General features: G+C 47.5%; 1 protein-coding gene across 5 annotated transcripts; it reads right to left on the reverse strand.

Moving 5' to 3' along the window:
* Nucleotides 1-298: 298 nt before the first annotated feature.
* On the reverse strand, nucleotides 299-14,943 carry CIART (circadian associated repressor of transcription). Of its 5 annotated transcripts, none has more exons than XM_032953368.2 (6): nucleotides 14,690-14,940; nucleotides 9,920-10,459; nucleotides 4,195-4,270; nucleotides 3,065-3,143; nucleotides 2,446-2,545; nucleotides 299-1,732 (listed from the first exon to the last, which is right to left on the reverse strand). In XM_032953368.2, exons 2-6 carry the CDS (start codon nucleotides 10,157-10,159, stop codon nucleotides 956-958), a joined length of 1,272 nt encoding a protein of 423 aa, XP_032809259.2. In that variant the 5' UTR covers nucleotides 10,160-10,459; nucleotides 14,690-14,940; the 3' UTR covers nucleotides 299-955. The 5 variants fall into 5 exon arrangements, with proteins under 5 accessions (XP_032809259.2, XP_032809257.2, XP_032809264.1 ...); XM_032953366.2 differs by having other exon boundaries at nucleotides 299-1,843; nucleotides 14,690-14,939; XM_032953373.2 differs by having other exon boundaries at nucleotides 1,537-1,732; nucleotides 2,424-2,545; nucleotides 14,690-14,943.
* Nucleotides 14,944-15,217: the final 274 nt, after the last annotated feature.

A 15,217-nucleotide genomic window follows, 5' to 3' on the forward strand; every position in this document is an offset into this window, starting at 1 on the left:
ACAAATAGCTGTTCTAAAGAAATCTAGATTTCAAAGTGCACAGCTCCAGTGGCTTCATCTTATTGAAATGTTGGAAAATTGGCTGATGGACTTGATTACAATTTTAATTCGAGACAATGGAGGAGTTGATGGTGTTTGCTTTTACCGATAAAGTTCCACGGCTCGGCACAATGATTCTTGATTACAACATTTGAGTTGAGTGGTGAATCAATGTTGATATCTGCGATATCAAAGCCTCTTAAGTAATGAGGCTATTGTAAATATATTTCTTGTTTAGAGCTTGTAGACAGACAGACTATTAAAGTGGCTAAAAAAAGATTTATTTTCACTTACGAATTACAGCAACGTGAAGGCTGCACCCAACACAAACGATCCACAAATTTTCATGAACACCGGTGCAGCTAACATGCACTAATCTTTACCTTGCACCACATCGAATGTGAAACTATAAAATACGGAACCATTGTTTTCACAATTACAATGTCGTGAAATAGTGAGCAAAAGTACATTTGTATTGTCCACGAAGAAGCAATCGTCAAATCGCATTCACAAATGTCCTCTGTACTTGGCTCACTAGCAGTGTATAAAAATTTAGGAATAATGAAAATATTACTTTGTAAGACAACACATTTTAAAACAAAACAGTGAAAACTTTTACCGTGCCATTTCGTGCAGTATAAATAGACTGCATCATACACTACACTACGGCCAATAATATAGCACTGGAAGGGTTACATTAATCTAAAATTCCATTCACGAAAATGCAGTTTTTATTTAATATGCTGTTGATAATACGATTTGTATGAATATAAAATGATCGGCAAGTGTAAAAAAAGGTTTCACATCAAGAAGATTGCCACTCAAGGCTTCTGAGATAACGGTTGCATAAAAGTAGTTTACATTTTTTTTGAGAAAAGTATATTGCTACAACTGCCGTATTGTGTTTAGCAACCTGTTAAATGTTGTGCCCACGCTCGTGGGGGGGAGATGGGATTTCGAATTTTTGCCGTGCCATCTTGAGCCGTGGCACGACAAGGGTTCCAGGGGCTACAGACTCTGCGGGCCTTCTCTTGCGATTCATGCCGCCGTGCATGTCCCCCGCACGCTCGTAGCAACTATTGAGGCTGAACCAGTCGCTTGGAGCTGGCGCCCTGCGAGTATGCGAGGCATCAAGCTCCCGCTGTTGGGAAAAGCGTGGCAACGAGTGCAGCCCCACTGCGTCCTGGCCCATGGCTGCTTCAGTAGTAGCAGCAGCAGCAGCAGGTGCCTGCTCCGCCCAGAGTTCTCTCGGTCCTGCCAAATCGCGTGCCTTAGAGGATGGTGACCTTGTGCCCTTGCGTCCGTCTTGGGGGTGGGCGCAGTCTGCGACCGGTCGGTGATTTAACGGGACAAAGACGTCGGCCGAGCTGGGGGAAGTGCTGGCGTGGCTGGGCGATATTCCTTGAGAAATGCGTGGCAATGACTCCGCACTGCCCAGTGACGTGGGCAGGCTGCAGCACCGGCGGAATTGCGCACCGGAATCCGGCAGCACGTGAGAGCCCGTGGCAGAGTGAGCGATGCCACTAGTCGACGTGGGGTACGATGCCTTCTCGCCGAGCTCCGGGCACACGGTAGGGGCAACGTGCGTCCACGTGAGGTTGGTTGGGGGCATGCCCTTGAGAGCGATTGTGCTTTCCTCACTGTGATCCTGATGTGGGTCTTTTGCCGTCACAAACGCCAAAGCCGCATTGCTCTGCAAGGTTTGGCAGTGGTTTGCGATTGTTAATTTTGGATTTGGGCTCGCTGCATCGCCGTTTAGCCTGTCATGGGGAAGACTTCCTGAGTCAGAATTAGGGTGTACATTCTGCAAGCAAACAAATTAGTCTTGTAAGATATTGCCATCACAATCGATTGTCAATCATCCACCGCCATCAATCATTCACCATCGTCAATCATCAGTCATCCATCATAATCATCATCAATGATCAGCCATAGAGTTTCGGTCTCAACAGTACATTACACAGAGTTACCCAGTTAATCTTAAGACTTTATTCTCTACGAATAAAATGTAATTCAAATGTATGCCCTGACAACAAGCCATGATGATGAAGTCTGATGAAGTCGATTAAGTGTATGAAGAAATTAACTAACCACTAAAACATTGACTCACAATAAGCCACTTTTTACAGGACATCTTCACATAACTTTTTGTTGTTGATCTAATTCCAAACAACAAAGGTGATTCCCTCCTCCCCCACACCCGAATTAATTTCGTGCAATCGGACTGGTCAAACCGGTAAACGAATATTCAAATAATCCGATTTCCCAGCTCTACCCGTCTTTCATCCTGATCCCAAACGGCCAGCACACCACAGCTGTCGAGAGGAGACCCGCGTTTGCATTCAACTGATGAGAACCCCAAAGGGCGGTGTTTCTGCACGTACGTGCAGCCCTGCAGTTGGTCACCTGCGCTCGCTCGACGCTGGTTGATGACTGAGGCTTTACCTTGGGAAACCAGGCCTTGAGCATCATCTCCACCTGCTGGAGGGTGGCCAGGTACTTCCCACTGCAAGGACAGGCCGCACACGACCATTGATACAGCAGCCCACTCTCCATGCAGTAGTTTACAGTTAAAGCAGCTCAGACCAATACAAGTGCCTGTTAATAAAAAAGCACACCATCAATGCAAATGACAGACGTTTTTTCATTGCACTGTTGGATGGGTGTCTCTCACCCCATGCCATGTCAACCAAGGCGTTTGACCATACATCTCTATGCCAGCCATTGCGGGTTGGAGGCTGGGAGCATGTACGTGGGAGCATAATACAGCACAGCAATGGATTTTGCTATAATGCTCTCAGCTGTGCACAATGTTAGCCCCACAGCAGCCTGTAACGCCCATTTGCGTGCAATAGCTTAAAGTGAACACGGCCTGCCTGTGGTGCCACAGCGCACCGATTGGGCGTCAGTATCACCCACTGGATGTTCCTTGTGAGTGCCGCTCAGTGTGGGTTGTGAATTTATTAGCTCTCACGTCAGAACAGTTCAGACATTACTGAGAAAAATGTTAAATACATAAACTCACCCCATGCCTGGGTTTTCCAGCACTCCCACAATCCTCTGTATCCGGTCAATGGCAACGTTCTGCTGCAGACCACTGAGCCCTGGAATGTTAAGAGGTTCGAAAGAAAAATAAGTCAAAAAGACAGGGTAAGGAATCATGAGAACAGCTGACGAGAGATGGGCATAAATAGCTCCAGAGTTGATGCGGAGAGATGACAAAAGACGCAGAGCAACAGAAGAGATTCATGATACAAAACCAAAGAGTACAGAGGCCACTCATTGACTAGAACAACAGAGAAAAGGAAGGGATGGAAGAAAATGGGGGAACCCTTTACCCAGCAGTGAAAAGTTACTCGCTAATTTCAACAAAAGAAAAACACTTTTGTTTTATTCTGGGATTCAGTGATTTCATAATTGCATGCAGGTGGTGAACAGACCTCTGCATGGAAGTTAATTTGTTTTGCCACTTTAACATTTTTATCTCGATTGTGCTAACGATATCAATTAATAAGACAAATTATTCATTTATATATCTTCCAAAACAATGCATTAATTAGGGGTAAAGAACAGCTCGGGGTATTGGTAAGTACTTCAAGTGAACTCTGGTCTACACAATGGAAGGCAGCACTTTTCGAACAACTCTGCTACTGACATTCAAATTCTCAAAGCTGGAATTGAGCAAAGTTGAGTGCAGAACCAACATTAATGCAATGCTGTATTTTTTCTGCAGTCAAGACCATGAACTCGCGAGACTCGAGAACCCGGTTTTAACCACAGGGCAGCCGCCTGAATTCGATCCCAGCGGTACCAGCTCAGTGGCTCTGACCTTGGAGCCACCGGGCCACCTTATCTGTACAGGAGCTTAAATGAAAAAAACAGATCTCTACTCAAACTCTGGCACACTGTGGCAGTCACAAATATATTGGGAATACAGAGAGTGTCCTGGCCAGACAGGCTAAATACAAACCACATTTTGGATCACAAACGTGATGAAGCCGCCTGAATAAATAATCATGACATTTGTATGGGAATTGTCATGCAAAATAAATGCGGTAGTTTGGGGAAATGGCTGCCTGCGTAATGAAAGGGATAAGTTCTAAAGACACAACGCTTCATATTATGCTCCGTGTTTAATTAACATCAAGGGCTCACCTTTCCCGTAGCGTCCGTTCTTGAGTCCGTTCAGAATGGCTGTGAGAGGCTTTATAAAGCCCTCCAGCTCTTTGCACTGTCAGCACATTATAGAGAGGCATCGGGTCAGGGGAAATGGTTCAACAAAGACGACACTACGATTTCTCCATTGGAGAAACACGGATATTTCCCTTTGTTAATAGCAAAGGCAGAAAATGTACATTAATGTGAACACGTGCTCATGCCAATTGAAAGCTTCCTGTCAGGTGAATGAATGGCCCCGTGTACTCGGCGTCATGACGGCGATTTAATCCAAGTATCGGTAAATCTCAGGGTACACTTCGTCTCGAATACAAAACGCGCGTAGGCGATTCCATCACTGAAGGCTTTTGTGTCGGGCTAAAAATTGAAATTCAATATATTCGTCTGGCAACTTTGCCCGTACTCATTTATTTCGAACTCCTTTTTGCCTTTAGTTTGTTGTCCTTCAGCCGCACCTCCGACGAGCACGGTTGGCTATGTACGGTGCGATAGAAGTCCAGCGTACGTCCGCGGCGGAGTGGAGGAATTAATGCAACGGAGTGGCACGCGCGGACGCAACAAGCGGCACGTGGCGCGTGCGACTCCGATTGGCCAGCGGCGGCAGAAATGACGGCACCTACGGCCGACAGCTGCCTGATGATTTAAGTCACCCCAAGTGTCGAATTATCCCAGTAGCAAAAGTAGCTCCACATGTAGATACGGGCCCCGCGCTTTCAAGGGCCCCCGCGCTAAATGCTTTCAAGCTATCAATTCCGGTTCAGTGACTCTGCACTTGCCCTATAACTATAGTACTATACCGCCTTCAACTTTTATGTACGACGACTGGGTGTTTTAGGTTAGCAATTTGTCGTATTATCTGGCTGTATAGCAAATAAAAAAAATACAATGACTTTACTATGCAAGTAAAAAAAATGTTTTAAGTGTTTATTATTATTTAGGGCCCCTTTATAACATATGCTACAGGCCCCGCACTCACTTAATCCGGCACTGCACACCCCCGCCCGCCCCCCGCGTATTGCAAATGTAAAATTCGTAGCAATTGCAAATTGCTCGCTCAACGCCGCTGCAGGTGGAAAGGGCCTCCGCTAGAGGGAACAGCTGGACAGGGCTGCGTCGTTTTGCCACGTCCGCGCTCACCGGGCGCATTGACAGACGGTGGCACCTAAACCCGCACTTTAGCCCAGCGCATGCAACGCTGCCACTCGATGAACTGCGGAGCACCCAATCAGTATACCGGCCGGGGTGGCGGCGGGGGCTTTTAACACATTTTTCCGTTGGCCGAATCGAGCAAGCGAACCTCTGAGATTGCAATTACAGCATTGGTGCTAAATCTTACACCAAAGCAGAATCTCTACGTACGTTTCTCAGTTTCTTTTAAAGCTAAAACTGTGAGAGTCCATCGCTCTAGACCAGGGGTGGGGAGGGGGGGTCGGAAACCAAAATAACAAGAAGAGCCATTCGGGTAACAACAACAAAAATAATGAAATATTTCAAGAGCTGCAATGTCATGTGAATGACGTCACGAAGCAGTCCCTAAAGAACCGCGCGCGGCTCCGGAGCCTGAGACGTCTATGTGCGGCAAACCGGTATTAACCGGTTCCCACCCCTACCCCACCCATCCGATTTGTAATGCAACACAAATCGGATGGCAACGCAAACAATGGTGATGAACCCAGCGAACCCATCGATCCCTCCTCCACGCCATCGCGTGCAGTGTCTTGGCATCTCGCCAGCGAGGCGCACCAATCTGTCGCTTCGAGATATGTATTTTAGTCGCTCAAAGCACTCACTGCTGGGGTTGGTTGCATCGATGGCGAAACACAGACGGAAAGAGCTCTCTCTCTCTCTGCGCATTAAGCCCGCGGGCACAAACACAGCGGCCACGAATATAACACTCCGGTAATATTTCGTGTTTTTTTTTAATTTACAAATGTTTAACTGGTGTCTCGATCGTAATTTGCAGGTTGATCTTGCTGATACTGTTTTGTGCTCTGAAAAAGGGTAATTGCCCGAAACGTCGCTGGCTATATACCTTTGTCTTTTAACGCAGTGTTGTTGAGCCCTTTGTTAGCTGTGCTTGTGCGCCACTCCCGACGCAGCAGTACCACCCCATGATGTGCTATTACCATATTGGGATGTTAGGCCAATTTTACGTGGACTGTGTTTTTTTAAACATGTGCTGCTCTGAGTATTTGCAGAGAACCCAATACTGCATTCAATACCGGCAGTGTGGTGAGTAGTGGGTGAGTGTATTGTTGTTGTGACCTGCAGTGTGGTGAGAGGTGGGTCAGTGTATTGTTGTTGTGACCTTCAGTGTGGTGAGTAGTGGGTGAGTGTATTGTTGTTGTGACCTGCAGTGTCGTGAGTAGTGGGTGAGTGTATTGTTGTTGTGACCTGCAGTGTGGTGAGAGGTAGGTCAGTGTATTGTTGTTGTTGTGACCTGCAGTGTGGTGACTAGTGGGTCAGTGTATTGTTGTTGTTGTGACCTGCAGTGTGGTGAGTAGTGGGTGAGTGTATTGTTGTTGTGACCTGCAGTGGGGTGAGTAGTGGGTGAGTGTATTGTTGTTGTGACCTGCAGTGTGGTGAGTAGTGGGTGAGTGTATTGTTGTTGTTGTGACCTGCAGTGTGGTGAGTGGTTGAGTGTATTGTTGTTGTGACCTGCAGCGTGGTGAGTGGGTGAGTGTATTGTTGTTGTTGTGACCTGCAGTGTGGTGAGTAGTGGGTGAGTGTATTGTTGTTGTGACCTGCAGCGTGGTGAGTGGGTGAGTGTATTGTTGTTGTTGTGACCTGCAGTGTGTTGAGTGGGTGAGTGTATTGTTGTTGTGACCTGCAGTGTGGTGAGTAGTGGGTGAGTGTATTGTTGTTGTGAACTGCAGTGTGGTGAGTGGGTGAGTGTATTGTTGTTGTGACCTGCAGCGTGGTGAGTGGGTGAGTGTATTGTTGTTGTTGTGACCTGCAGTGTGGTGAGTGGGTGAGTGTATTGTTGTTGTGACCGACAGTGTGGTGAGTGTATTGTTGTTATGACCTGCAGTGTGGTAGCTGAACATACTGTGGATGAGACGAAACAGTCCAGTCGATTTGACCGCGGCCTCAACCTTAACATAGGTGGGGGAATCGGTGAGCGCATGCATGCATGTTTGTTTGTGTGTGTGTTTTCCCCCTTCTATCTGGCTGGCTTGAATCGCCTCCTCGGCTCAAGAACGTGTTTGGATTTGACACTGGGTTTGTACGCATTCCATCCGCGAGGCTGTGGGTGACGGGAGGAGACCTTGCCCGCCTGAGTCATTTGATACACGCGTTTCGTGTCTCTATAGTTCACGCCGATGGCACGTAAGGCAATCACCCGACTCAACGTAACGACACGCAACACATACAATAACATTATCTAACAGCTCTAATCCGTTTAACACGTAGGCTTTCGCGACCAATATCGTCCATAATAGAGGTTAGATCGCGTAAATATATAAACGTGTGATGAAGCTAATTATAATTACCGGCGAAACGTCATACTCAGATTGTAAATATTGCAGCTTGGCTCTTCAACACGCCGGTGTGCTGTACTAGTGACGAATTGGCACGTTCTGTTTACGTGACAACCCTTACTAGTTGGCTGTGTCGGGTGGTGGCGGGTTTTAACGACACATATTTACGCGATCTAACCTCTATTATAGCTGCAATCGAATGCCAATCGGCGACAAGGGGAGAATAGTTTTAGTGCTTTGTGTGTGTGTTTAATATCTATTGTACAAACCAGGGTCGGAGCCAGCATTTTGACTTTGGGGGGGGGGCTGACTTCAATATTCTGAGATATCCAGTGTTTATGTTTTCCAATGGGTGCCACAAATGTATAAAACTAGTTTTATTAGATTTGAACGCGGAGTTTATCAATAGGTCGGAGCCGCTGATGTGGCTAATAAGTTTGATAAGTTCGAAAGGCTGCCGCTCAAGCAGCCTGCAGGACAGCACAAGGTGGCAGCCTGCAGCATTTTGCAGCAGCCGGATATCCGGTTATCCAGATTACCGACTTTCCCAAATTTCAGGGGGGGGGGGGGGGGCTAAGCCCCCCCCCAGCCCCCCCTGTGGCTCCGCCCCTGGTACACACAGCACACATATAAGTTGGGGCTCTTTAACGTCCACTGATTGAGACCCGCACGGCACACCAGGTGAGATTGGTGCGACTGACTCCATGCCCAACCGTTTTTGTCTCCCGAGGATTGATGATCTACACACCAACCCACCAAGTGCTAACTTTACGCTGAGCCGACCTATATAGCTCAGTGGGCCTTACCTGGTAAAAAAAACAATGTTAATTTAATATTAGCGTTTGTCTATTACACAACTTACCTATTACAAAACGACTTGATGGTTTCAGTCCCACAAACGCCCTCCCCAACCGCCTTTGTATCCCCACTGCACGATGGATAGCTGGTTAGGGTCAGCAAGAGGCTGGTTAGGGTTTGAGCCAGTGCTTGTGGCGAGTTGACGATTTGGTTATAACGAGTATTCATGGCCGATTTCCATGTACTAAGTCGGGGCTAGAGAGTTTTCTTGCCTGCGTGGTCTCTGCTCACAAAACTGCTGGGGCCCTTCCTCCCCCCATTGGAAGAGGTCGCAAATTAATTTTTTTCGCCGCTTTGTGTTAATCGCGTGTAATGCGCCACCGGTTCCCACACACAAAATACAAACCATCACAACCATCACCATCACAACCATCACCATCACAACCATCACAACTATCACAACCATCACTATCAGAACCATCACCATCACAACCATCACCATCACAACCATCACCATCACAACCATCACCATCACAACCATCACCATCACAACCATCACCATCACAACCATCACCATCACAACCATCACCATCACAACCATCACCATCACAACTATCACCATCACAACCATCACCATCACAACCATCAGAACCACCACCATCACAACCATCATCACCCTTACAACCATCACCATCACAACCATCACCATCACAACCATCAGAACCATCACCATTACAATCATCACCATCACAACCATCACCATCACAACCATCACCATCGCACCATCACAACCATCAGAACCACCACCATCACAACCATCAGAACCATCACCATCACAACCATCACCATCACAACCATCCCCATCACGACCATCACCATCGCACCATCACAACCATCAGAACCACCACCATCACAACCATCAGAACCATCACTATCACAACCATCATCACTCTTACAACCATCACAACCATCAGAACCACCACCATCACAACCATCAGAACCATCACCATCACAACCATCCCCATCACGACCATCACCATCGCACCATCACAACCATCAGAACCACCACCATCACAACCATTAGAACCATCACCATCACAACCATCATCACCCTTACAACCATCACAACCATCAGAACCACCACCATCACAACCATCAGAACCATCACCATCACAACCATCATCACCCTTACAACCATCGCAACAACCATCACTTCCATCACAACAATATGAACCATCACGACCATCACCATCACACCATCACAACCCTTACAACCATCACAACAACCACCACTTCCATCACAACCATCAACCATCAGAACCATCACGACCATCACCATACCTACCATCGCAACAAACAACAACCGTCAACAACTATCACCACCACCACCATCATCATCACATATCCTCCAACGTGACATTTACCTTCCTCGCGAATAACGCATCCACTTGCTCGGATCCAGCAGACGTTGCCTCGGCCCCTTCCTTGACGAGGCCGCTGGGGCCCGCGGAGCCCCCAGGGCGACAGCCGCCGTCTCCCCCGTCCCTCTCCCGGGGCCGGAGGGAGGCCGCACCGCCGTGGACCTGTGCCGGCCCCGAAGCTGGAGCTGGGCCTCTTTCCGGTGTCTCCGCCTCGCCCGCGTTGTCCATTGCCTGCCTCTCCATAGTTCGTCGACCTATTGTTTGTTTCTATTGTCTCTCTCTCTCTTGTGTTGTCTATATCTATTGTTTTTCTTCGTAATGTCCAATCTGGTGTTGTTGTCTAAATGTTTTTTTTCTCCCTTAAAACATTATCATGTAGTCTGGACATACACCGGTCAGATGTGTGGTACTATATGCCTGTGGTCTTACTGGCTTCCGAGCTAACGTTTGTCTCCAGGCACAGATCACGAGAGAGAGAGAGCTGTTACATCCACAGAAGCGCTTAATGCCACCACGAGAGTTTTGGACTTTCCGTTGCACATCCTACAAACAAAAGACACGCGCGCACACAGACGCGCATCCCCTATCGACTGCTGTGTCAAGCTGGGTGATAACGCTGGCACCACGCCCGAGATGACCTCGCGAGTGTCGTAGTCAGCCCACCACAATCGCTTGCTCATTTAAGGCTGAGTAGACGAGAGGGTAGGGGGGGTGGTGGCCCAGGACAAGTTTAGATAACTATGGCCAGGAAATAGAATTCGCTTCTCCCGACTATTGCGGTGCCGTGCGTGAAATCGCAGCGCCACCACGCACCGTTGCTACACACACTTATCACACGAGTTCAATGTAATTCGATGGGGAAGGATGTTCACTCGTGACACCAGTGCTTAATTTCAAGCGGAGCGGTCCAGAACATTGTTCCGGAAATTAATGTGGCATGCCACATGCATCTTCTCTTAGTCAGCATTTAATTTCTATGAACAGATTAGTAGGATATTAATGTAGAATAATATAGTATTCTCATCGATGGATATGCGTTGCTTGCAGTATTCTAGTGATAGTGCCTTGTGGCGATAATCCCTACTCCAAGTCAGTCTAGCAGCGTTCCGGAAGGTATCGAGTGATAGATTAAGCCCTGAGTAACGTGCAAGACCGAAAGGCAATGTCATCTGCGCCACCACACTTTGCCATAAATGAATCGTTCTTAAATACAGGAATAACATTTCCCTCACGTGCACGGCCAACATGGACACACCTGCTGTGACATTTTTGCTGGGTTTTTTAAAGAATAAAAAACCCAGCATGGATGGGTGGGTCATGTCAGCATGACCCCTCCATCCCTCTCCAACACTGCTGGCAAGGCCATCTACGTGCCAAGAGTAAGCCCGAATGACATATACCTCGGACGCGGTAGGTATAATGTATCTTTAGAGGCCGGCGTGATGGAAATAGATAATCTACCTGCGTCCATGTGATGATGCCTATCGCCAGATTGACACACAGGGGGTCTGGGCTTTGTCATGGATGCAATAACCCGTGAGCTGCTACGAAGCCCTCTATTCCTCCCGCTTGCCCTAACATCGCTTCGAGGTGACAAACGCGTGGACACGCATTGGCACCGGGGTGAAAAGTAATGCGACACAACTTATCACGCAGCCGTTGGCATGCGCTTCGCCAGTCTTGCTCGGCCGCCGATGGCGATGTGACGGATGAGTCACCGCAGCCACGATCCCCGTGCCAGCCAGCCAGCAGCACAGACACGTGGCCACATTGCCACCGACATCGATTGACGCGTGACAGCCAACAATTTGGAGCTTTTACAATAATGTAATTGCTAATTTGCAAGCCCCGTGAAGAAGGCCCTTCCCACACCGTGTCGGTCTTTGGGGTTGTTTAACCCCGTTGTACTTCGCCATGCTGGCGAATCGTGCGGGTTTTAAAGGTGCCCCACGCCATCCACCCCCGGGCTGATTCGGAGGTTACTCGCCGAATGATGTTGGCTGTGCCTGCCTGGGGATCGATCTCGTGTCACTGGGTGGCTTGCGCGCAAGCCACCGTGCACTGTGCCATCGTTGCACCTGTAGAATGATATTTTAAGCAATGCAAATTGCCCATCGTTTGAAATATGACAGCTATTTGTTTCAACTCATGGTTACCTTACTATTTCAGCAGTGTTGAATGAAAACATAAAACTGGCAAGGACGTGTTCCAACCATCGAAAGTTGAACTCAACTGGCATCGAAGTCCTATCAGCTGATGACTGAATTTCGAACCAAAACCAATATTTTCTTCAGCAGCAGTTATTTCAGCAAGCAAACCCCTGGACGAGTTTCGGTTTTAAAAGTCTCATCAGCAGCGTGTGGTATAATTAACAATGTGTTGTCGGCTGTACAGTGAGGGAAAAAAAGTATTTGATCCCCTGCTGATTTTGTACGTTTGCCCACTGACAAAGAAATGATCAGTCTATAATTTTAATGGTAGGTTTATTTGAACAGTGAGAGACAGAATAACAACAAAAAAATCCGGAAAAACGTATGTCAAAAATGTTATAAATTCATTGGCATTTTAATGAGGGAAATAAGTATTTGACCCCTCTGCAAAACATGACTTAGTACTTGGTAGCAAAACCCTTGTTGGCAATCACAGAGGTCAGACGTTTCTTGTAGTTGGCCACCAGGTTTGCACACATCTCAGGAGGGATTTTGTCCTACTCCTCTTTGCAGATCTTCTCCAAGTCATTAAGGTTTCGAGGCTAACGTTTGGCAACTCAAACCTTCAGCTCCCTCCACAGATTTTCTATGGGATTAAGGTCTGGAGACTGGCTAGGCCACTCCAGGACCTTAATGTGCTTCTTCTTGAGCCACTCCTTTGTTGCCTTGGCCGTGTGTTTTGGGTCATTGTCATGCTGGAATACCCATCCACGACCCATTTTCAAAGCCCTGGCTGAGGGAAGGAGGTTCTCACCCAAGCTTTGACGGTACATGGCCCCGTCCATCGTCCCTTTGATGCGGTGAAGTTGTCCTGTCCCCTTAGCAGAAAAACACCCCCAAAGCGTAATGTTTCCACCTCCATGTTTGACGGTGGGGATGGTGTTCTTGGGGTCATAGGCAGCATTCCTCCTCCAAACACGGCGAGTTGAGTTGATGCCAAAGAGCTCCATTTTGGTCTCATCTGACCACAACACTTTCACCGAGTTGTCCTCTGAATCATTCAGATGTTCATTGGCAAACTTCAGCCGGGCATGTATATGTGCTTTCTTGAGCAGGGGGACCTTGCGGGCGCTGCAGGATTTCAGTCCTTCACGGCGTAGTGTGTTACCAATTGTTTTCTTGGTGCCTATGATCCCAGCTGCCTTGAGATCATTGACAAGATCCTCCCGTGTAGTTCTGGTCTGATTCCTCACCGTTTTCATGATCATTGCAACTCCACGAGGTGAGATCTTGCATGGAACCCCAGGCGGAGGGAGATTGACAGTTCTCTTGTGTTTCTTCCATTTGCGAATAATCGCACCAACTGTTGTCACCTTCTCACCAAGTTGCTTGGAAATGGTCTTGTAGCCCATTCCAGCCTTGTGCAGGCCTACAATCTTGCCCCTGACATCCTTGGAGAACTCTTTGGTCTTGGCCATGGTTGAGATTTTGGAATCTGATTGATTGCTTCTGTGGACAGGTGCCTTTTATACAGGTAACAAGCTGATTAGGAGCACTCCCTTTAAGAGTGTGCTCCTAATCTCAGCTCGTTACCTGTATAAATGACACCTGGGAGCCAGAAATCTTTCTGATTGAGAGGGGGTCAAATACTTACTTCCCTTATTAAAATGCAAATAAATTTAGAACATTTTTGACATGTTTTTCCGGATTTTGTTGTTGTTATTCTGTCTCTCACTGTTAAAATAAACCTACCATTAAAATTAGAGACTGATCATTTCTTTGTCAGTGGGCAAACGTACAAAATCAGCATGGGATCAAATACTTTTTTTCCCTCACTGTACATGTATTTTAAACCCAATCTTTGGCTGCGCTCCAAGCAATTGAAACTGTTTCAGAGAGGCAATCGTTCACTCAGGCGCTTGGGTTTAACCGTTGAAAACAGAACCACGGATGTAAAGCGTTGATATATAGAATAAAGCGTTCTTAAAATCTAGTTGCATGCCAGTCTTCGGGTTTGCGAGCCCCTTGATGCAAAATTTGCACGTGAGGCCTTCAGCGACGAGTCCTACCTACCAACCGTGCGCTCTGCGTGGCTGTGAATATATTTTGCTGGAATTCCAATCGATGCACGTTGCTTCATAATCGGGACATATGCGATGACATTTAACTCTCCAGTAATAAAACAAACAATGCAATATTACTAAAAAAACACGTGCATGTAAGGGATTAAAATATGTCTAACAAATCGTGACATTAAAATGTAGGAGCGTTGCTATATTGGTCCTTAAACGTAACAACGTGCAATGCACGATAGAGACACGTGTAAATATTGTAGACCCGGACAGCTGTTTGTTCTGACAATATCAATAGTGTAATTTAGAAAAAAAATCTAACAACCATGCGCATTATATTGCATCAATAGTACACAACTGTGCCAATATGTTTTTAAAATCGTCCCCACAAGCCTTCAGATTCTCTCACACCAACGCGTGCCGAGGATGCTTTTTAAAGCTAAACAAAGCATTTGCTGTCGGCCAACCAACTAGAGTCACCATACAGCACGGCATACACACACACAGAGAGAGAACGGTGTCACATCAGCTGCGAATGTCATCCTGCTTACCGTAGGGTTGTGTCTGCCAGCCAGATGCAAGTTCTAGTAGCAGCTGCTGTCCGGTATACATATATAAAAAAACCACGGTAGCTTTGGAGAATACGACCAGGTTCGTGTGCGATCGAGACAAAGGCAAGTTGGGTTGGGAAGGGCACTTGGCATGTGCGCCTGCTTGTGTTGTGGTGTGCGGTGGGCTGGGTTTCGGTTAGGGGAGGGGAGTCGAGTGTGTGGCTTGGATTTCACCGCTGTGTGATTATTACGGAGGGGAGGAGGGAGGTTGGCACTGTAGTGGGGAGCGGTGGCGCAGTGGTTAGCGCGCGGCGCGACGGACCCGGCGAACCGAGTTCGATTATTATCTGAACCGGTCTTGTGCCCTCCCCTAGATCGACTAAAATTAGTACCCTGATGTGATGTGTAAAGGTCGCAACCGGGGCGACAAGGGCGGTCTGGCGTGGTGCTGTGCTGGCCACCTACCCCCTCGTGTCGTGTGCCTTCATAGGTGCTCGCTAACAGCACTTGCCCTGACAGTCTGTGAAG

This window comes from Petromyzon marinus, chromosome 13 (assembly GCF_048934315.1).
Source record: "Petromyzon marinus isolate PM22_M1 ecotype Great Lakes invasive population chromosome 13, UKy_Petmar_22M1.pri1.0, whole genome shotgun sequence".
Classification (NCBI taxonomy): Eukaryota; Metazoa; Chordata; class Hyperoartia; order Petromyzontiformes; family Petromyzontidae; genus Petromyzon; species Petromyzon marinus.